The sequence below is a fragment of the Sesamum indicum genome, linkage group LG2 (assembly GCF_026168435.1).
Source record: "Sesamum indicum cultivar Baizhima isolate 11 linkage group LG2, ASM2616843v1, whole genome shotgun sequence".
In the NCBI taxonomy this organism is placed as follows: Eukaryota; Viridiplantae; Streptophyta; class Magnoliopsida; order Lamiales; family Pedaliaceae; genus Sesamum; species Sesamum indicum.
In genome coordinates, this window is record NC_142658.1 from 17,802,910 (window position 1) to 17,825,821 (window position 22,912).

The following is a 22,912-nucleotide window of genomic DNA, read 5'->3' on the forward strand; positions in this document are numbered from 1 at the left end:
CGAGTTCGAGCTCGAGCCATTCCACTCAAAATCGAGCTCGAGACCTGTTTATACCCCTATTTATAGGTGTGACTGCATGACTTAAATTAAATTCGCCTTGTGAACAATCGATCAATAAAGAAGTAAGAGAAAATAAAAATTTTATTTAACACGTTAAATATTTCAGCTTCCTTTGTTCCATGGGAGGTTCAGGAACCTAAGCTTTTGAGCTTTTGGTCGAGAAAAAAAGAATAATTATACGATATTGTGAAGTAAAAATATAAGAGTTAATTACATATAGGTTATAAAAATTTTATATTTATCAAATATTATTTATTACAAACTTAATAGACAATGAAAAAAGTTTATATTTAAATTATCACTTTTGAATTAGTTGCACATCTACATAAATGAACATTAGCAGTGACAACTTTATTTTTAGTACTTGTGAGTACTACAAGTTTATGAACCATAAAATAAAAACTTACCATAATTTAATACATATTATTAATTATGACAGTTAATTTCCGTGATGTTTATGGTCCTACTTCTGTCATGGGGTCAGTCCGAAATAAAATGTTGTTTGTAAAGCAAGTTTTTAATTAAAAGTATATCATTACAGTCAAAACAATAATATGACATCATTAACGCACAAGTCCTGTCCGTAAGATAATGGTATACTTTTCAACTGTATCCAAAGCTCCATAATAGGTCCATTTTTCATAATGAAGAAAAGATTATCAACAAAAAATTAAGTGATGATATTAATTAAAATTAGGGATAGTTACACTCACGTCTCCCGACGTTCGGTGTAATTATATGTAAATTTCTTGTTGTTTGGAAAATTACATCTAGCACTGAGGTTTGCTTTCGTCTGACAAATAAGTTCATGCGTTAGTCAAAATTCACCTAATTGGACTTAATAATTCTGAATTTATTAATAAATTATTGAGGGTATTAAAATTCGGTTAATCGGTCGAAAATTGGCTGAATCGAATTTTCGATTCGTACCGTAAATCGAACAAAAAATTCAGTTCAAGTTTTCAATTTATTTTTTAAAAAACAAATCGATGCAATCGGTCGGTACGTGATTTGGTTAGGTCGGTTAACCATACCGATCGAATAATCGAAATTAAAAAATATATTTATACAATATATTATAATTTTATAAAATATATTAATATATAAATTATATTTATAATTTATAAATATAAATTAATTATGATAATATAATTTAATTTCTACTTATTTAAAATATAAAAATAAAAAAACTATTATATTAATGAACCAACAGATTTTTTTTTTCTTATGAATTCAATATTTTGGTTATTAACCAAATCCAACCAAAAAAATATTCGGCTACAACCGAACCGAATCGAATCGATTAGTTTGGTTCAATTTTTGGTACGCCAAAACTTTTGATTAACCGAAAAATCAGTTAGGTTCGGATCTTTGATCGAATTGAACACTCTTATAAATTATGGGTAAAAATAAAAAAATAAAAAATAATTTAATTAATATGATTTGCAAAAAAACTTAGTTGAAAAAGAAAAAAAAAATCGGGACTGGTTCTCACCAGACCCAAACATTGAGTCTGGTTAGGTCTTGAGTGGGGTAATTTAAGAGTGACACCCCATTGCCAAAAAAACATCCCAAATACTACAAATCTTTGTGACCGATTCAGCCAGTCGCATTTTTGTTGCATTTTCATCAACCAGTGACAAACTTCGTAACGACCATTCAATTAATAATAATTTAAAACAGTTAGGACTTTTTTAGAAAAAAAATTCACCCACCCTACTACATCATGAACTTTTTTTTTACTAAAATCAGGTTGGATCGAGCCAAATCAATCGCAGATGTGATACACTCGAATGAGACTAGTCACTTTTTTTAAATTGTATTCAAATCACAAGGTAAATGTATTGTAATTGTCATATAATTGATTCAAATCCGACCAAACTCAATTTGAATTAGAACTTTCCATGTATCATATCAAAATCCAAAATATTTCATTATTTAATTTTGAGACGATGAGATAATACATTTATGACAAATTTTCATATTTTTATACCAGAATCTCGTCTGTAAAATTCCCTTTTCTTTTACTAGTAATTTAAATTAAATTAAATTTAATTCCAAATCAAATCAATCACATAACACATAAATTCATATTTAATTCGGGGTTTTTAATTAGAAGTATTTGTGTTGGCAGATTCAATTTGAATTAGTATTACTACTTTCCTACGTTAGCTTTTATCAACTCAAATTTGAAACTTCTGCTTCATAATGTGATTCTGCTGTAGAGTTTCAGTTTCCCATGATTGGCTGAAAATGCGTCTAGATTCTTAACCCCCCATTTTCATGACATTTTTTTTCCTAAAATACTTTAATTTTCTTCCAAAGATGTGTGGATATGATAAGACATGTATATACTGGAGCAAATAAAAACGTGCACACTAAACAATAAAAAACGCTCTTAATTCTTATTAAGAAATAATTATATTTACACTTTCTAATTTATGATTTGATTATATAAATTAATTTTATTTTTTGAATAATATATATATATAGGTATAAAAATTATCGTTATTATTTACACAAATTAGTCATATTTTTTGAAAAATTACATATATACCCTTCAAACGTCAATATTATTATACAAATTATTTGTACTTTTTTAGTGTCGATGGTGATTTTGTAATTATACAAAAAATATAAGTAATTTATGTAAATAGATCAAAATTATGGGGTGCAAATATAATTATACCCTAATGCTATCTACAAATCTTTTCCTCTTATCAATTTCAGCAACTTTTGTTTCTCCTTTCCCCTATAAATAGACGTCTCTACTCCTCACAATCTCACACAGAGCCCATCTCTTCTATGCTTCTCTGATTAACACTTTCGAAATTGCACACACACACACACAACACACACCCACACACGCACGCACCAATGGCGGACGCAGCCTTCAACTCCGACGCCGTCAACATGTCGAGCAAGAAAAGATCGGGGTCATCTGATGATCAGTGGGAGCAATTTTCCGCTGCCAAGAAGCACCAAGTGATGAACAAGACCCCGCCGCCGCACGCCGAGGACCCGGCGGCGGCTCTGGCCAATGCCCGTCACGAGTTCGGCGAGCACGGCGGGGTGAACATGTCCATCGAGGCGTCAGCCACCTTCACTGTTATGGAACCTGAAACCATGCGGCGGATGTTCACGGGAGAACTCGGGCCTGACCGTGATTTTTTCATCTACAGCCGCCACTTCAACCCCACCGTGCTCAACCTCGGCCGCCTCATGGCAGCCTTGGAGGGCACCGAGGCCGCCTATTGCACCGCTTCAGGGATGGCCGCCATCTCCTCCGTGCTTCTCCAGCTCTGCAGCTCCGGCGGACACGTGGTAGCGTCCCGCACACTCTACGGCGGGACCCACGCACTCCTGACCCACTTCCTGCCACGTGCGTGCAACATAACGACGACGTTTGTGGATATCAGGGATCACGAGATGGTCAGGCGGGAAATCGTGGAAGGGAGGACGAAGGTGCTGTACTTCGAGTCTGTGTCAAATCCGACGCTGACGGTGGCGAACGTGCCGGAGCTCTGCAGGATAGCGCACGAGAAGGGGGTGACGGTGGTGGTTGACAATACGTTTGCTCCGATGGTCTTGTCACCGGCAAGACTGGGGGCCGACGTGGTGGTGCACAGTATCTCTAAGTACATCAGCGGAGGCGCTGATATCATCGCAGGTCCATCCTACTTTCTTTGATATACTGTTATTATTTACTATATACATATTATATATATATATATATATTACTTCAATTAATTAATTAATTAATTAATTAATTATACTTCTAACTGATCCATTAGCTATAATTTAATTACATAAAAAAATAATGCAGAATAAATAAAAAAATATTAAGTTATTGACTTCTGCCAAGACTCTATTAATAGATAATGATTTCAATTTGATTCATGCTCAATATACAAATTTAATCGATAAAATTTAAATAAAATTCTAAAAACTGTCGTATAATTGGACTGGATTCGATTCATTTATATATATCTGTACTCGTCTAAATTCAAGTTGAATATGTCGATAAAAATTAAATTTAATTAATGAAAATAAGCTTCATTACTATATAATGTTATGGATTCGATTCCATCGATGTGTAATTTGTAATTCAACTTTAGGCATAATTATATTTTTAGTTTCATAGAATAGGTACTCATTTAGTTTTTTTATTTTATAAAAATTTTTAAATGATTCTTAAGTTGAAAAAATTCCGACATATTTAGTCATCTTCTTCGTGAATTTTCTAAAATGGTATCAAAATTGAGAAAATTCACTCTACATACTTAGTTACTTTATTTATGGGATTTATGAGATTAAATGTATCGTGTTTTTTTAATTTTAAAATTATTTTAAAAATTCCTAAAAGCAAAAGTTTTTTCAATTCAATACGGAATCATTCTCAAATCCCGTAAAGCATAGGACTAAAAATGTTGAATTCCCTACCTTATAAAATTAAAAATATAATTTCGCTTTTTTTAATAGTAGTTATGTTATTATTTTTATAACAGTAGCTGTTAATTAATTATAAATATTTGATATTAATGGTTAATACATATTAATTCTTATATTTATCAGTGATTGAGATCATAACGACCAGATTATGATTGATTTATTAAAACATAAGTAAATAAAGTTAAATTTGAAAATATCAAAATCTATCATGTTAAAATAAGTACAAGCTTTCTTGATGAGTATAGTGGCCACGTGTGCGGCTTATTCTCAGTGGCTACAAATATATCTTGGCTTTCTCTTGTTGGAAGAGTGGCAGAATGTGAGAAATTGACGGAAATGCAAACAAATGATGGGCATGTGATAGCAGTGACGAGCCTATCGCTAATGTCCCGCAAAATGATAGCTCTATCAGATAAGGAATATAGTACCACAAATTAGATATTCCAACCACATTTGTCCAAACAATTTTGGATGCCTTAGATTCAAGATATGTTCCCTTTGATTCGTTTGCTGATACGGAAATCAGACTTGATTCTTCTAGATGTATAATGAAAACAAAACAACTTTTTTACTTATCAGAACTTTTGGACCTACATGGATGAACAGGTGCAGTATGTGGTCCAGCCAGCTTGGTGAACTCAATGATGGATCTCCACCAAGGTGCTCTAATGCTCTTGGGCCCAACCATGAACCCTAAGGTGGCGTTCGAGCTCTCTGAGAGGCTCCCTCACTTGGCCCTGAGGATGAAGGAGCATTGCAGACGGGCCTTGGTCTACGCCACCAGGATGAAAAAACTCGGGCTCAAGGTTGTCTACCCGGGCCTTGAAGATCATCCCGATCATGCCCTACTTGAGTCCATGGCCAATAAAGACTATGGTTATGGTGGGATTTTGTGCGTGGACATGGAGACAGAGGAGAAGGCCAATCGGTTGATGAATCATCTGCAGAACTCAACTCAATTTGGGCTGATGGCCGTCAGCTTGGGGTATTATGAGACGTTGATGTCCTGCTCAGGGAGCAGCACTAGTAGTGAAATGAATGCAGAAGAGAAGGAATTGGCGGGTATATCGCCCGGGCTTGTTAGGATGTCGATCGGATACAACGGCTCCCTAGAGCAAAAATGGAGCCAATTCGAGAAGGCGTTATCCCGGATGCAGGACTCAAGTTTGCCTAAGAAGATATAGGACATCCAAATTATTTGTGCATGTGTATATATGTGATGGTTTGAGTATTATGAGCATAGAGTGTTTTGATATTTGATCTATAGACCTATACCGGTACGTGTATGGAGATGCATTCGCCGGTGTTTTGTGCACTAGGCATATAGCATCTTAAAGACCATGGTTTTTCTAATGTAAACTTTGGGCTTCACATGTAAGCTAATTACTTGTCCGTTAATGCTTGCTAGTTGCTTCTTATGAACCTAATGAATGAACTATTTACTATACATATGAGGCCAATCTTGACCATTCCATTTATATTCTTCCACTTTTTATGCAAACCCCATTTCATAGAGCCCACCAAATTCCCATGATTTTAATTTGATTTTTATTTTTATTCTATAGTTCATTACTTCAATCTTGTCTTTGATTTTTTAATTATTGTAAATCTCACATTGGTTGTTCAAGTAGGATGTGATGAGAGTTTTGTTCTTGTTGTGGGAGAAAAGAGTTGATCAATGTATAGCTATGTTTTCTGGAGTGTGATTGTAGTAGTGATTATTACTCAGGTAGTGTTAATTTAAAATTTGATATAATTATAAATATTTTAGTATTATTTAAAAAATTAATATTTAATATAATTATGTAATATTTTTAATGATAAGGTGTAAATGTCAATTTCACCTTTAAAGATTTTTTATTTTTTTTTAATTTTTGAAAAATATTAAAAAAATATGGCGTTGTAAAATGCTCCATTATTTGTATATTTTTAAAAGGGTATTTTAGTTTATAAAACTATTTTAAACACCAGGATTTTAAATTGCATTTTTTTGGCTATTCATTATAAATTTGATGTAATCCTAAAGGAAGAAGATGACATGAATTCTTTGTTGGACGATGTTAGTTTTAGAGGGATATTGGTAAATTTTTAAATAATAATAGAGTATTTATAATGTAATAAATTTTTGTGGAGCCAAATGTGATTTTACCAATATGTTATTTCTGAACTATACTGACCATTAAAACGGTGTTTTTGTCACTATGATCTTACTAAAAACACGAATTGAAATGTAATAATTTTCATAATCAAATTAAAAAAAGAAGAAAGAAAGAAAAAATTATTTAAACATAGTTGCACTATGATTGGATTGAGTCTGGCTAACTTTTGGATAAGTGATTATAAAAAAAATAAATTTTCTAATAATTAATATATGAAAACCAATTTTAAAATTATTGATTCTACAAATAATAGTTGGCCAAAAATTTTATAAAGCTTGGACTGTTGATAGATTTTTACGGGGTAAATTTTAACTTGAATCGAGTTTGGACAGATCGAAATCAATTATATAGTAAATAATATTTAATTGTTATGTAATTAATATTATAATTAAAAAATATTCAATTTAATAATACGTACTTATTATATAATTAATTTAATTCGATCAAATTTAATTTAATTTGAACTATTGGATATTCATTGAGGTCCAACCCATTACTTTGAGTAATTGGATGGGATCCACATTAAATTCGGATAAATTGCTGACCTATTTGGGGCGGGCTCGAATATGGTCTCAAATGATTTGTACGTTTTGATCTGCCCAGCGATAGAACGCGTGATAACAAGGCAAACGCATCTTGATCTTGAAATTAAGAAACATGGACTCCGCACAGACGACATCATCGGCGGCAGCTACGACCGGCGGCGTTGCGGCGGGGGGAAACGGCATGATGATCACACAATCCAACGATGCCTCGCCTGTGGATTCTTCCGCCACCACCGCTGGGACAGCCTCAACCCCAACGGACGATCAAAAACAAAATTTGACTCAAGTCATAAATTCAATCCAGAAAACCCTAGGCCTTCTCCACCAGCTCTATCTCACAGTATCCTCCTACAATGTCGCCTCGCAACTACCCCTCCTCCAACGCCTGTAGTTAATTTCCCTTTTTCTATTTATTTTATTCGATTATACTCCGTTTGGCTTTATATTCTATTTTCTGGATTGTTTGCATAATGGTTTGCATTGAGGAATTGAAGCCTTAATAGTGGGTCGGAAGTAATTTCGGTCTTTTGAATAGATTTTACATCAATTTCTGATTCCTTGACCGCAATTTCGAACTACTAATTTACTTGGATTCCTTTTTTCTGCTGGTGTAAAGAAATAATTTGGTGTTGGAGCTGGATAATATGACGAGACTGGCGGAGAAGTGTAACATTCAGGTGCCCATGGAGGTTCTGAAGTAAGGTTTTTCCTACTTGTGTGTCGAAGCGTGATTTATTCAATACTTGTGTGTACTTAAGTTCAATTGTTATTTCAATAACGCTTTGCATAAATGTGGTTATAGTTTGATTGATGATGGGAAGAATCCTGATGAATTTACACGGGATGTGTTGAATAGCTGCATTGCCAAGAATCAGATTACAAAAGGGAAGACAGATGCCTTCAAGGTTGGTCTTTTCTCTTTTGAATCCCATCTTTTTTTCTTTAGGCTATAAAGATGATTTGTTCTTATTTAAACCAGTTCAATTTCTGCTTGCTGCATGTATTATGCTTAATACTTCTGAACTTCACATTTTTTAGGTCCTGCTGCTACCGATGAATGTGATACTTTTACTTTAGGAAAAATTTGAGGTTGTACAAGTACATATTTTTGTGACACTCACATTTATGTTCAGAATATGATTATATTCTCATACTCCAAGAACCAATTTTAGATAGGAGCAAGAAAATCTTAGGTGGAAGCTGAGGATGAAAATCCATATTGCAATTATTAGCCAACTAGCTGAAGAAAAGAGGATTTGCAGTCTGAATTTTCATTCTGTCACAAGGAGAAGGAGTTTTAGTTGTTACTTTTTTTGTGCATCTGTCTGCAGTTCTGTATTCATGACTTCATCCATGCCCTATTGTTGCTTGAATCCTACATTTTTTATTTCACCTGAGAGGAAGGGATGTCTTCTGAATTTCGAATTTTCACCTCTTTTTATTGTATATAAATCTGGTATTTTCAGATCATCTTCTTCTCATTTAATTCTGACATATGCTTATACCCTTGGAGAGTTGGAAGATGAAGCACTTCACTGCTATTGTCTTAATTCTAAGTTCTGATGTAACAGGATAGAATTTGTTCTGTATTAGTTACTCTGTCTAAAGTATTGGAATAACTTTATAGCTATTTTGCAGATTTAAAGTTGCTGGATGATGGCACAATGCTATTACTGAAAAGAATCTTGGAATAAGGAAATAGTATTAATAATTTTCAGAAATCATCTACACCTTTTATGGTTTTGGATTACCAATTCCTTTTCCTACTTTAAACTTTCATAGCTTTAACGTAGAATTTTTATCCTTCATGTCTCATTGCATTAGAGTAGGCCTTATGACCTGTATCATCTCAAATCTGAAAATGAATAGTTTGCTGCTTTTTTTTCCTGACGCAGGGCATGCGGAGGCACCTTCTTGAGGAACTGGAACAGGCATTTCCTGATGAGGTTGAAACTTATAGGGAGATACGTGCAGCATCAGCGGCTGTAAGTTATATCTTTTTATACGTCATTTCATGTCTGCGTCAACTTTGTAAGTTTGTGATTGGACATAGTTGTTTTTTAAGGCATGCAATACTCTACTGTCTTGCAGTGTTCTTGAGCAAGTCTTTTCATCTTAATATGATTTTTATGTGTTACAATTTTCATTTTCTCATGGTTGAGGTGAGGGCATGAATATGTTGAAATTACGATTGTTGGAAATCTAGAAAAAAAAGTACGGCTTGAACTCATGAAATTTTAGATGTAGTGTCAGTGTGGTCGGAAGCTGCCGGGAAAGGGGAATTTGATCTATGATATTGCCAACAATGTTAAAGATTCTACTTTATTTGCCATTATAGATGTAGATGTGAATGTCTTGTAGATGGGGTACTTCAGAATGAGCGATAATCTTCTTATGACCAATAAAATGAAAACCTTCCATCAAAAGTTGCTAAGCTTGAGACTTAATTTGTTCCGACTTCCAAATACCTACTATTAAGTAGATAGTATATACAAGTGTTGAATGAACAGATTGAAAATTCTACAGAGGAGAGGCTATGAACATTGCTGTTTATTCCAACTGGCCATGGTTTACTTTTATCATTGCTTACAAGTGAATCCTAAAATTCTCTCGACATTTTCTGGACATTTCGAGTTCTTAGATGGTTTAGATTTTGAAATTCCTTTCCAATACATCAAGTTGACGTCTCTTCTATTGTATTACTATTTGGAGTTTGACATGTTGATAACCGAAAGCATAGAGAAAAGGGCTATTTTGATAGAAGCATCTGGACTGCCTATATGAACTTGATTTAGTTCTCCCAGCATTTGATGGAAAATTAGACCTCTAAGATGTTTAAGATCCAGAAAAGCTTTTCCAACTATTGAATTGCTGTCTGCTCTATTGTAAACTTTCTGTGTCGTTGGTGCTTTTAACTGTTTGTTTCCAAGATCTAATGAAATATCTATATCCAAATTTCGATAGGGATTCTATTTATGAACAATTTTGACAAATAACATATTTCGGAAGCAAATACCCATACAATAGATAATGACCACAAACTAAAGTTTTATTTGTATTACATTTAAAACTAAACAATTCAACATGGAAATCGAGAGTCTAAAGTACCTGAAATGGCTATGAGGTTTTACTTGACGGTTGACACTGCAACAATATATTGTGTCATAGTGTCATTGCTTATAAATTTCTACTTTCAAGACACGTTGGCTGATGCATATTCCCTTCTCGACACAAATGGTGGCATTTGCTTACCACTCGAAGACTTCGAAGCTTAAATATCAACTATAATACTTTAAGATATAGAATGTTAGTTGCAGAATCAATTAACTGTTGTTTGGTTGGCCAATATTTTAGTTATTTTCAATAACTCAGTCAAATTTGGACTAATGTTATTATACATAATTGTTTCGAAAGTACAAATAGTGTAAACAGAATTGTCAGATGTTCACATAAGATACTAAACTTCTAATACCAGAAGTTCTCAACAAATGATGTGCTCTTTCAGAGATTTGATTTCTATGCCCTAAATGTTTTCCAACTTATGCAGGAGGCCAAACGAGCTGCACAAGCACAAAGCATGCTACCAAATGGAGATGTGAAAGTAAAGACAGAGAACTGAGAAGTATGGTTGATTCAGTAGTCAAGTTATAAGTTTGAGGTTTGTTCAGCTAGGATTTGTCAATAAGTAAACTCCACAGTAGCATTTATGTAAAATTCTGTAATGACATTATGAAACATAATGTTCTATATGGTTCCAGTTGAAGCTTAAATAAAACTTACTTGAAAATATACTTGATTGACAGATTACATGGACATAAAAAAGATGAAGACTTTTATTTGGGATATGCAACTTGTGATCTGGGATATGTAACTTGTGATCTCTGCATGATTGCCTTGATAAGACAATGGAAAAGAAGAGGAAATCTTAGAAGAGTTTTGATCTATTGATTTATCATGATCTGTTCCATCGATACAGAACATTTACCTTTTGGACCTACAGATTGGACAATCTTTCCTTGAAAGAGGCTGAGATGTTTCTCCCTCTTTTCTTCTCTTTAATCATACACTTGATAATTGCACAGAAAACTCAAATTGATAAATAATTTTGTCTTCATTATCCTAGGCCGTATACCAAGTGGTATGACTAAATCCGCTGTTTGAGACGCTCTACTTACTGAATGTAAGTCTCATTCTAGGAAGCATGGGTAAGAACTCACCTCTTCTATCGGTTTGATCTGGTTTCAAATTTGTATCATGCATAAATGTAGGTCAATTTTGCAAACACTTGAGTTTGGTGATTAACTCCATTGTTTGCGAACCTGGAAATGGTGACAATCACATGTTTAGTAATGGTTTCTAAAAGAAAGTAATATGTCCAAGTAAAATGGGTGTTTATAAGCTGGCAAGAGAGGTGAGAATTTGCACTTTTATTTCAACTTCTTTCTTCTTTGACAGGGTTAGGGGCTGGGTGAGAGGATCGGTTTGAAGGATCTTTATAAACCCATGGGAAAGAATATAATGCCACCTGTTTTTCAGTTTTCTTTTTCTTTCCCATTTAAATACTCATTGTAGTTGACTCGGGGGTATGGAGTAAGACTAAGAATCATGTTACGGTTATGCTTACAGCATACAGAGGTTACTGCACCTTCTTTACTACATATAGTAAAAATCATCTTGTGGAATTAGTTCATTTATCCAAACAAGACAACTCTTCTTTTCTTATAGAATATTTGCACAAAGTGTAATCTTGATCTTTATTTTGGTTTATGTAATGTGCACTGGTTGGCATGAGGCCTATACCTAAGATATAAGTCTAACTAGTGTGCCTTCTGTAGTTTCTGATGGATGGCTTACTTTGCTGTTTCTGACAAACTTTTCATGTACGCATGTGATAGGCACTTCACTGTGTTCATGAGTCGGATTACCATCTATTACGGACTATCTTTATATGAGAGTTTGCAGAGACAGGTTGTTTTTATTCAGACGTGTTGAAAGCATCTGTCAGTTGCGGTCCAATTGAAAGAATGAAAACATTGAAATATGTCGGGTCTTGAGTAATGTAAATGAGCATACTGCAGGTCAATGTACAAGGACACATTTGGAACTCGGGAAATACCTCCAATCCATCACATGCAGGAGTATAGATTCACTGCCTTTTTCTTATAACTCTTTTGCAAATATTTAGCCTCGTCCATTGCTCTCTATAACAATGTTGCGTCTGCAGCTAGGAGCATAAGTGCAGTCTTTCTGCCTGTCAGTATTAGTTTCTGTCTCACGTCTTCGTATTACTTGGAGTACTGAAGTGTCACATGAGATTGATTATAAGGATAGAATCATACTCTTGAAAGCCTATATGCAAATCCTGGCTACTTGCCTTATGAAGTCATGATCATGATCCATCTCAAGAAACTGGATGCTGTCCCCTTGAAAGATGGGGGCTTTCGACCAACAAATATGGAAGGCATATGCTCTATCATTTATGTGCTCTAGTTCTTAATACTCTACGTCCTAATGATTTATCACATAAACATCCTCACTCGATATTTCAAAACTAGAAGTTCCACCACTGTGAACCGCTTCCAGTATTATCAAGAAAGGTAGAAGAATCAAAGCTGCCTCTATTTTCTGGTGATGCTAAGGAACCTCCAGCAATCTGGGCCATATTCAAAGCATCAGCTTCCTCCTCCAGGTAACCAACTTTTCTGTTCAGATCACTGCATGTGGGTATGCATAGCTCCTGGCAGTTAATGTCTAGTAGAAGTCTTGGATTTTCGGAACTTGATAATGTAAAATGGTTCTTATTGTCATGTTCGTCACCGTCTCCGTTGTCAGCCAATCGTCTGAGTCTGTCTACCTGCCAATTATGGGAGCTTGTTATTTAGTTAGACTGGTATAGACATATATAAAATACCTTGTTATTTATTTGCAGCAGAGAAATCATTGTTAATGCACATGCAAAATTAGAATTCTTCTACCTGGGTGAGCAGGTTCTGGTTCTCTTTCCTCAGTGCTTCGAACTGGGAAGCTAACTTATCATAGTTAGATTTAAGCATGCTGTACTCTTGCTCGATTTGCTTAGATTTTGATCTAGCTCTTTTATTCTGGAACCATATCGCGACCTGTCGAGGCTGCAGCCCAAGTTTGTTAGCTAGGTGCTGTTTGAGGCGTAGCTCTGGTCTCGACTCCGTCTCAAACATAGTTTCCAGTGACTTGATCTGATCATCACTGAATCTTCTCCTGTTGATGTTTCTGCTGCTCTTCTTAATACCACCGGACATGAATTCTAGCTTTTGTTCACTAAGTCTCTTCCAATTTCTTAGGATGCTTTCAAGGCTTTGTTTGTTGTGGCTGATTTATTTGGCTGAGTGAAGACACTGTTTGTTAGTGCAGCTCTGAGGTCCAACGGAATAAGACGTGTTGTATATCTAGATACTTTGGTGGGCCTTGAAGTAGCAGTAGCACTTATGCCGTAAGATGCCAGGTGTCAGCTTGCTCATATAAATCCTATTTTGTGGTCAGGGTTTTAATTAATTTCATTTTTATTCTCTCTGTTTGGGGGGAAAAAAGTAAAAAATCTGCACTTGAATTGTGAAATTCAAGGTACTTCATGGAAATTCAGAATATTGGAAGAAAAAATTATAAGGGTTCTTCAAAAAATGACCTAAAAATAGGTTTATGACTCTAATAGCTGGATATGCAATTTGGGTCCCATTTTTAATAATATAGGGTACTTATATGATGTTCATACGACTCTCAGTTTCTATACTTAGCTAGTTTTTGAGATAGGACCTAAGGTAATATTAATTGGTATTAGAGCCATTCACTACTTCTGGAAGTCATGCCCAAATTCTTGAAGAATTACTTTGAGCTAGGTTAAGCTACTGCAAAATCCACCTATAAAGTGGTGGATATAGAAATTATCGTCTCTGTTTGGGTCTAGAATTTTGTACAAATCCAACTGATTTGGGCGTCGGGGGACGAAGGGTTCAAGGTAAAGTCATGCTCAGATGCAGATGGTAGTATTATAATGTAAACTCGAGCTAGGTAGGTTAAGCTAGCATAAAACTATAGCGACTCGGTCCACGTTCCGACGTTGTATAAGATTTGGGTCTTATATCAGCGTTATGGGATATTGATGTGGAGTTTATATGACATGGGTTCTGCCACTTAAAAGAGTTAGATCAGAGGTGGGTAGGATTCTATTAACGTCATGTGGATTATTAGACTTGTAATGATTCAAATCTTAGATTAGGGTATATGTTTTGAGGGAGTACAGAACAGTGGAGAATTTCATGCGTGAGACTGAGAGGGACAGGAATGAAATGTCAAGATAAGGTTGCTTTAGAAACAATAAACATTGAGTAGATCTGTAGATGTCAAGAATAAGGCTAAAGCAGATTTCACTGTCTTCCGGATGCAGATTGACACGTTGTATTGAGTCGTTTGCAACAAGACAACAGTAGACCTTTTGCTGTCTCGCGAAATCCAATGCACTTATGCCAATGTGGCCCTCGATTGAGATTTGTTTCTGCTTACGCGCCCTCTCTGTCTTGGAGATTTCAAATGTTTCATTGCCACTTGGCACATGATTTGTGCTTGCGTTTGTTATTAGGTTACGGAGATTGGAAGGGACTTCTTTTAGGTTATGTTTGGATTCACAATTTTTGGCGTTTCGAGTTTGGAATGAAAACTTTTTTTTAATTTATTTGGTCAATTTCATATTACAAAGTGTTTCATATTCTTATTTGAGCAATTATTATAATTTATTTTAAATTTATTTAATATGAAGCTGTTGGAGGGATAATCTCCTAAAGGTTGTATATAAATCTAATTGTGGACTGATGAAGATCCACGCTCTTTTATTTGGGTTCGGAACTAGTTCGATATAAACCCGAGTATATTGGATGGATTCACCGTGACCAATCAAACTTTTCTAGATTTCTGATTTACATGCAATCATATAATTAAAAGAAATTATAAATATTCGTCCTCCATGCCTAAAGTACAAATTTTGCTATCATGATATTTCTTGTGACCTATGTAACTTAGATACTAGAGGACTATAACTCGAAGCTTTTCCTTTGTGTTTCTTACAATTTAATAACTTATAGGTCTTTGACTAGAAGGGACTTGGGCATAATGAATCCATGTGGGAAGCATATTTCAATATTCCATATTGAAACGTAAACACAATGTGAGATAAAATTTACATACATCAAAAGTCATTTGAAATCATTTTATTTTTTGTTGTGAGTGAATCCTATCAGTAATGAGTCCAGATCCTAATCAACTATTACAAAATAATGATTGGTACAAAATTTTTAAATTACAAATCAAATATATACAATAATATAACAATTTTACAGATCTTTAAAATAAATTTACAGATCTAAAGAGATAAATAGAAATAATAGATGTTTAGACTCAGAGAGCTAGATCCGGAGAGAAAGGGAACCAGGCCCAAGGCCGAATTTGACATTCATCATTTAGGCGAAAAACCACGTAGGTAATTATCTTTTACCTATATTGTGTGTTCAAGAGGCGACGATTACATAATCTAATGAATAATATGCATTTGAACCGCAATTTAAATTGCTCCTATTTGTACTACTTTCATGGGTTTTATACGGAATTTAGACCATCTAAAAAGACAAGAAGCTTTAACATAGAGCACAAATCCAATCAGCAGGGCTGATAAGATCCGACGGTTGAGAGGCAAGCAAACACTCATGTCGGGTAGGTCTTAATGGTTGCTGGTTTGAGACAAGAATCTGTAGCAGAATTTGTTGTTTTGTGGGAAAGTGAGTCCGCGTGGGGACTCTAATCTGTCTGTGTATACATGAACGTGAGAAAGTAGAGATGTTACACTCCGAGTGGAAACACGTTCACACTCTTGTAATGGACACGTTCACACTCTCCCAGTCATGAAGGTGTTGTGGGCGCTTGATTGGCCAAATGTCCGGTGAGTGTGGAAGTCTGTCTTTCGCCATTTCCTGAATTCATAAAAAAGGTTGAGCATTGTGATCTAAATCAAATGCATACTTCGTTTTATTGTTGGGAATTAGTCCTTGTTTCATTTTGTTTTCATTTAGTGGAAAAAGTATATGTTCATAAGGAGAGACGTTTGAATTAATGGATGAGATTGTGTTTTAATATATCAATATATATATATATATTGTTTGTGGCTGTGTACCTTTGTCTAATCAAATATGTTTTTTTTTTGTTTAAATGAGTTATAGTTTTTTTATTGATTTAAAATTTTTTAGTGATGTGATATCAAACATTATGAGAATAGTATATTATTAGTTGATAAAATTAATGATTGAATTTTTTTATATGTATGTAAATATGTGACAAATAATTACTAGAATGAGAATGATATAAAGAATTTACTATGAGAATACGTATAAACAAATATATTTTTATTTTGATCGCTGCTATGAAAATTGAAAAGTGAAACTAACAATAAAAATGAAACCAAAAAAGCATTATATTAGCGACAATTTAATTTAAGGTAGTTTTCCTATTCCCTCTATTGGGGTGATATTATAATTTTTTCAATACATCTTGTTTCAAAATTTATAAATCTTATAAAATGTTTGATAATTTTTTAAAAATAGAGCTTCGAAAATAAAAAAACGTTAAAAGTTCATAAAATCCTTTAAGAGAATAAGAGTTCACGGCTTATTTTAAAATTCTTAACAAGTCAATTCATTTTTTTTTAAATTAATCATAAAATTGCCATTGGTAACATATATATTACAAGTTTTATAATTTTATTTTATTTAAACACTTAAAAATTTATTTCTAATAAAATTTAATTTTATATAAATTCAAAAAATATCTTATAAAATGTACGAGGTTAACCAAACACCCTCTCATTAACTGATATTTAGGGTGCATTATATGAAAAGGAGTAGTGGGTGTTTGAGGTATGGATAAACAGATTAGGTAACTTTATATTAATGAAGTATGATTAGTCAAATTAAATCTTTTTGACTGACGAGTCACAACTAGTCTAATTTCTTTTGACACTCATCATCATCCTTATTGTTTAAGGCAAATAATCAAAGTAGATCATATATCGTACATGCGTCCACCAAAATACTAATAAGAACCTAAGAAGGCAAAATTATTAAAAAAAATATTGAATTTTTTTTAATAGGTGTATTTGAAAAGGTTTAGGATTTAATTAGGCGGCACCGCATTCTGACAACGCGGTGCCTCACGAATTTTTTCTAAAAAAAATTTTTTTTTCATGGCACCGCGATCAATCCGTGATTCGTCCTGACCGCGGTGCCACAAAAAAAAAAATTTTTTTTTAGAAAAAATTCTGAGGCACCGCGTTGTCAGAACGCGGTGCCGCCTAGAATCCTAAACCTTTTCAAATACATTTATTTTTGCAATTTTTTTTTCAAGATTTTTTAAATAATTTTGCCCTAAGAATAGGTCTATTATGGTTTTAATCTTGAATAAAGTGTTGCAAAGAAATTACATTTTTAATTAGATTAAAAAGATATGATTCTCTTATAATTATTCTTTGTCTTAGAAAAGTCCAATGCATCTTTCTTTTCCTTGAGATCTTTTGGAGGGTATTAAGCTAAATTTATCTGAAAATTTTTATATTTTTTTTATACATGTTATAAGATGTTTTTAAAGTATTTTATTCTTAAGATAAGTAAACTTATAATATTTGGATAAATAAAATGTTAAAGTTTATAATATGTTTTTATTTAAGGTTTAGAAGATGTTAGGGAATTCGGTAGAACAAGTTTTTTATATTTTAATAATAACAAAAAATCGCATGATACTATGAGGAATATATGTAAGTTGCTGAAATAATTTTATTTTGGTCTTATAATTTGAGATTTGTTTTTCTTTTAGTTTCAATGGTTATGAGAATCTCACTTGCATGAGGGACAAATATTCTTTCTCACTTTTCGACCTGTTATTAAAAATTTGATAGAAATTACGTGGTTGTTAAGTTATGGCGTTTTGGAGTGAATGTCGGCATGTGAGAGACACATACTTCGTTTTTTGAGGATTATAAAAGTTGGTATTGTCAAAAGAGGGAAAACAAACAAAATTAGGGCTCCTACCATTTTGGTTCTTCCAAACTCATGAATTGAACTTCCCAAATTGAAAATATGGCTTCAATAAGTAATTCAATTTCTGCAAAATCAACTATAATGTTTTATTGTGACAAAAAAGTGTAACAATTGAGATGTAAAAACAAAGTATGTGTCTCTCAGATACTAGCGTTCCCTCCAAAACATCCACTTAACAACCCCGTGATTATTATGTGGTCATTTTTATCAAATTTTAACCGCATGACGGAAAGTAAAAAAAATTAATTATTGTTTTTAAAATAAGATTTTCATTACTTTTTAGATAAAAAAATAAGGTCTGAATTAAATTATTTTCCCTAAGTTCTTAATTACATATTTTTTGCTAAATCATTTTGAAAAGTTATCTAAAATAGCCACACATAATAGTTGGTGGATAACATTTGAGGAAAATTTTTAATTTACATCCACAATTTATACTATTTGCAATTTTGGTCTCATTGTTTTATCCCTCATCACATTTAATCCCATAAGTATTAAAAAATTATAATTTACGTCCCACTCACATTTTCTATTAGATTCTTGATGGAAGGAGCATGTGTAAAACACGTGCTCCGTTAACTTAACCAACATTTGACTGAAATAGTGAAAAATTGCAATTTACATCCCACAACTTACATAGTTTGTGATTTTGGTCCCATTGTTTTACCCACCATATTTAGTCCCATAAGTGTCGAGTTGTAGTAGTATTGGTTGTTTGTTGTTCTATGGGGAGAATTGCCTCTTATTTGTTGTGTATATATATTTTGTTATAGGTTTGAATTGAATTGGAATGGGGTATTATTATAAAACCTATATTTCCAAAGTAATATTAAATTCCACACTAAAGTATACATTAAATTAAACATATAACAGTATTTAAATTTCGGCAAAATTGCAAAATTAGTCCTGTATATTAGGGGGGAGGGGGGCAAAATTGGTCCCCTAGCTATGAAACTGGCAATTTTAGTCCTTTATGTTTAAAATTTGTAGCAATTTTGGTCCTTCTGGCCAAAAGTGATCGAAAATTGACAAGAAAAATTGGGGATTAGGGTTTCGGCGACAAATGGACATTACTACACAGGTAGCATCCTACGTGGATGCTGACGTGATAAAAAAAAGGTTAACCATCACCCACCACCACCAAGCCGGTCGTCGAAACTTTTTTTCCGGCGCGTCTCCGGCCACGCGTACCACCACTAAACTCACCATCCTACGCTGGTTCCAACCCTATAGCATGTGTTTCAATCAGAGTTCAAACATGTCCCCAATTGTTGATTATAGTCTTATCCTAAAACCTAGATTTATTTTCTTTCTCTTCTCGATTCACCGTCGTCCGACCTACCCACTGTTCAAGACCACCACCAATCAACTCCCCATCCTCCGGCGAGTTGATTGCACCCAAGCCCATCCATTTTCATCAATTATTCGGTCGGTTCTCTTCATTTTTATTTTCGCCACTTTTTCTCTGCGCCCACCATTGATTTTTCCGTCATATCTCCGTCACTAGCGATTATCTGGTTGGCGGACCAACACCTTTGTGTTCGCTCCCCATGGCGCACACATCCCTCCGATCAGTTTCCGTTAACGTTACATCCACGACTTCTCCTTAATGTTTTATTTTAGTGGCAATTTTAGTCCTATATGTTTTAATTTAGTAGCAATTTTGGTCCTTCCGACCAGAATTACCAGTCAGCAGCCATGTAAGATGTCACGTATTTAAGTAGAGACCAGTTGGCAACCGAAACCCTAAGCCCCAATTTTTCCGGCTAATTTTTGGGTAATTTTGGCCGGAAGGACCAAAATTGCCACTAAATGAAAACATATAGGACTAAAATTGCCAGTTCAGTAGTTGCAGAATTAATTTTGCCACCCCCCTATGCTTACAGGACTAATTTTACAATTTTGCCTTTAAATTTCCACAACAACAAAAACAATAATGTAAACATAAAACTTAACATTTAAAACATATCTAAATTTTCACACTAACATAGACATGAAATTACATCACATGCTTATACAACCGGTAGTATACTCCATCTACAGCTTGCAAATGATGAAGTCTTCTTCTCCATTCTCATCCACAATCAACTTCAATTTCATCCCAACCACATGAACAAAATCATTAACCAAGAAACCACTAACAAAAAAAGAAGAACAGTGTGTTCCTTTTCCAAATTCGCCACTTTATCCTCCAAAACATTGATCTTCTGTAGCAATCCAGGAATAATCATTTTTTATCAGGCACAGATTAGAGGATCTTCCCATGCAAAGAATGCACAATTACCTCGACCTACAGAGCAATTGTAGAACCTCCTATCTGGGTTATCTTTGGTCCACGAAGTCCGCAATTTCGCCCTCTGCCACAGTAGCATAACACTTCTTCATCACCATTGTTTGTTGCTTGAGAGCTTGAGTTTGTTCTTCTCATGACTTTGTGGACAACTTGATGCCTTCCCCCTTCTGCTCCTTACTGCTAATTTTCCTTTATGAAGTAGGTGAAAAAGACAATAATTTATACTTTTGTGAAAAATGTGGTGAGAGGTAAAATATGAGTGGGACGTAAATTATAATTTTTTAGGCACTTATGAGACTAAACGTGGTGAGGGATAAAATAAGGGGACCAAAATCACAAACCATATAAGTTGTAGGACATAAATTGTAATTTTTCATACTACTGCAGTCAAACGTGTTAAAGTTAATAGAGAGCACGTGCTCTTTCGATCAAGAATCTAACGAAAAATGTGAGTGGACGTAAACTGCAATATTTTTTACATTTATGGGACTAAATGTGGGGAGGATAAAATAAATAGGACAAAATTGCGAAAAATATAAGTTGAGGGACGTAAATTGTAATTTTTCCCAATATTTGACAATAAACAAAAAATAGTTGACAAAAATCATGCCTAAACTTTTGAATCAAAATTCTGTATTTGTATATTGCATACTGTTTGGAAACTGATATTAGATATGTTGTCGATATTTTTTATTAATTACAATGAATATTTTTGGACATTTAATTTACAGTGTCTTGAATATATAATTTTTTGATAATTAAATATATGAATAGTTACACGTCCTTCTCCTGAGATTTGATGTAATTACACTTAGACCCTTCATAATTTGAGAAATTACATCCAACACCCCTGAGGTTTGTTTTCATCTACAAATTCAGTCCTTCCGTCAATTAGAATTAACTGAGTTTATCAAAAGAATTGAATGAAAATTAATATTTAAAATGGGTCTAACTATAATTGTATTATTTTAGAAGAGATTTTAAGTATAATTATTATTATTTTTTCAGTGAACCCACAATGGTTCAACCGGCCAAAAACTTAAGAGTCAAGTGACAACTCTTTTTATTTATAACTTATTGGTGTACATTTGATACCTAATTTTATGGCGTTTCTCCAAAAGCGACCGCGAAATGTTCTCCCGGTCGTGAACTGCTGCTACAACGAGCCCAAAACCAGGAGATTAGCAGCTCAGTTGCTATTCTGTTTTCATGTGATGTGTACAGACTTCTAAGCAAAGATGGAACAGACAAATTCCTACATACAAACAAGAGAAAGCCAACAGAAATACACAGCTCAAATTCGGACAAGGCAAGATTGGAAGAGATAGACAACTGATATTATAAGTCAAAACATCTGTCGGAGCATTAATTGTACCTAAAGGTGATATTATGTGGACAACCGGGGCACTTTGGACATATCCATACCATTCTTCAGGACAAAATGGGAACACATAATTAACCATTATGCACATAGGATGGGCTTGATTTTAATCCTAGACGACGAAATGAGCGGATTTTACTCATGGAATACGACCTTATACCTTGCCAGCCCATCCAATCACGGGTTGGCCCTAGAAAGTGTAAACGAGTGGCTGGGCCGGATTAACCACGATATCCAACCCACCCCGACCGGTAAACATAGTATTGGTAATAAGAATGTTTATTTTGTCACAATAATGAATTTCGTAGTTTTCATAATAATTATTATTTCATAAAAGTTGTTATTAGGTAGAACTACGGATAAAAATACATGCATGAAAGTGTCACTGAAGACAATTATTGATACATACGATGATGATCTAGTGACAATAATTATTTATTTTTTCCACTATAAATATGTCAGTAACTATCTATAGTGAGAACTTTATACAGAATTCTAGTCAATATATAATTAAAAATTGTTGTCATTTAACATTGGGTTGAATTCATTTACCTCTTGTGAAATTAGAAAAGTTCAAAAAAGAACTATACAAAAAAACCTCCGTAGCATTTGAAATATGGTGCACATTGCCTAAGTGACATAGGGGGGATTCTGCATCATTTTTCAAATACAGTATTTTTTTTTTTTTGGGTATTTTTTCTTTATAAAGGGGTTTTTAATCTTTTCTAATTTCACATAGAAGTAAATTGTATATAACACTCAATATATTTCTAATAACATCATTGTGGCCTTAGTTTAATTGAAGTAGGTAAACATCATTTAGCGAGAATATTTTGTCCAATACAAATAAGTTGCTCAAAAAAATTACATATACAACGTTGTTATTTAGAGTAACAAGAGTTTTGTCATTAATA

General features: G+C 33.8%; 3 protein-coding genes across 3 annotated transcripts; 2 read left to right on the plus strand and 1 right to left on the minus strand.

The window, feature by feature from the left end:
• Window positions 1–2,830: 2,830 nt before the first annotated feature.
• On the plus strand, window positions 2,831–5,959 carry MGL (methionine gamma-lyase). Its single transcript, XM_011072081.3, has 2 exons — window positions 2,831–3,730; window positions 5,119–5,959. Exons 1-2 carry the CDS (start codon window positions 2,938–2,940, stop codon window positions 5,694–5,696), a joined length of 1,371 nt encoding a protein of 456 aa, XP_011070383.1. The 5' UTR covers window positions 2,831–2,937; the 3' UTR covers window positions 5,697–5,959.
• Window positions 5,960–7,228: 1,269 nt separating this feature from the next.
• On the plus strand, window positions 7,229–11,005 carry LOC105156050 (mediator of RNA polymerase II transcription subunit 10b). Its single transcript, XM_011072082.3, has 5 exons — window positions 7,229–7,603; window positions 7,833–7,913; window positions 8,019–8,121; window positions 9,112–9,201; window positions 10,764–11,005. Exons 1-5 carry the CDS (start codon window positions 7,329–7,331, stop codon window positions 10,833–10,835), a joined length of 621 nt encoding a protein of 206 aa, XP_011070384.1. The 5' UTR covers window positions 7,229–7,328; the 3' UTR covers window positions 10,836–11,005.
• A 1,227-nt stretch (window positions 11,006–12,232) lies between these two features.
• On the minus strand, window positions 12,233–13,602 carry LOC105156051 (homeobox-leucine zipper protein HOX6). Its single transcript, XM_011072083.3, has 2 exons — window positions 13,192–13,602; window positions 12,233–13,070 (listed from the first exon to the last, which is right to left on the minus strand). The coding sequence occupies exons 1-2, from the start codon at window positions 13,492–13,494 to the stop codon at window positions 12,768–12,770; spliced, it is 606 nt and encodes a 201-aa protein (XP_011070385.1). The 5' UTR covers window positions 13,495–13,602; the 3' UTR covers window positions 12,233–12,767.
• Between the last annotated feature and the right edge of the window lie 9,310 nt (window positions 13,603–22,912).

What these genes read in the sequence shown, in the direction of transcription:
- MGL (XM_011072081.3), top strand. Translation starts at nt 2,938, where the DNA reads ATGGCGGACGCAGCCTTCAACTCCGACGCCGTCAACATGTCGAGCAAG. An exon ending in AGGCGCTGATATCATCGCAG is followed by an intron (nt 3,731 to 5,118) that starts GTCCATCCTACT and finishes ATGGATGAACAG; the next exon opens with GTGCAGTATGTGGTCCAGCC.
- LOC105156050 (XM_011072082.3), top strand. Translation starts at nt 7,329, where the DNA reads ATGGACTCCGCACAGACGACATCATCGGCGGCAGCTACGACCGGCGGC. An exon ending in GTGCCCATGGAGGTTCTGAA is followed by an intron (nt 7,914 to 8,018) that starts GTAAGGTTTTTC and finishes ATGTGGTTATAG; the next exon opens with TTTGATTGATGATGGGAAGA. An exon ending in GGAAGACAGATGCCTTCAAG is followed by an intron (nt 8,122 to 9,111) that starts GTTGGTCTTTTC and finishes TTCCTGACGCAG; the next exon opens with GGCATGCGGAGGCACCTTCT.
- LOC105156051 (XM_011072083.3), bottom strand. Translation starts at nt 13,494, where the DNA reads ATGTCCGGTGGTATTAAGAAGAGCAGCAGAAACATCAACAGGAGAAGA. An exon ending in ACCAGAACCTGCTCACCCAG is followed by an intron (nt 13,071 to 13,191) that starts GTAGAAGAATTC and finishes CATAATTGGCAG; the next exon opens with GTAGACAGACTCAGACGATT.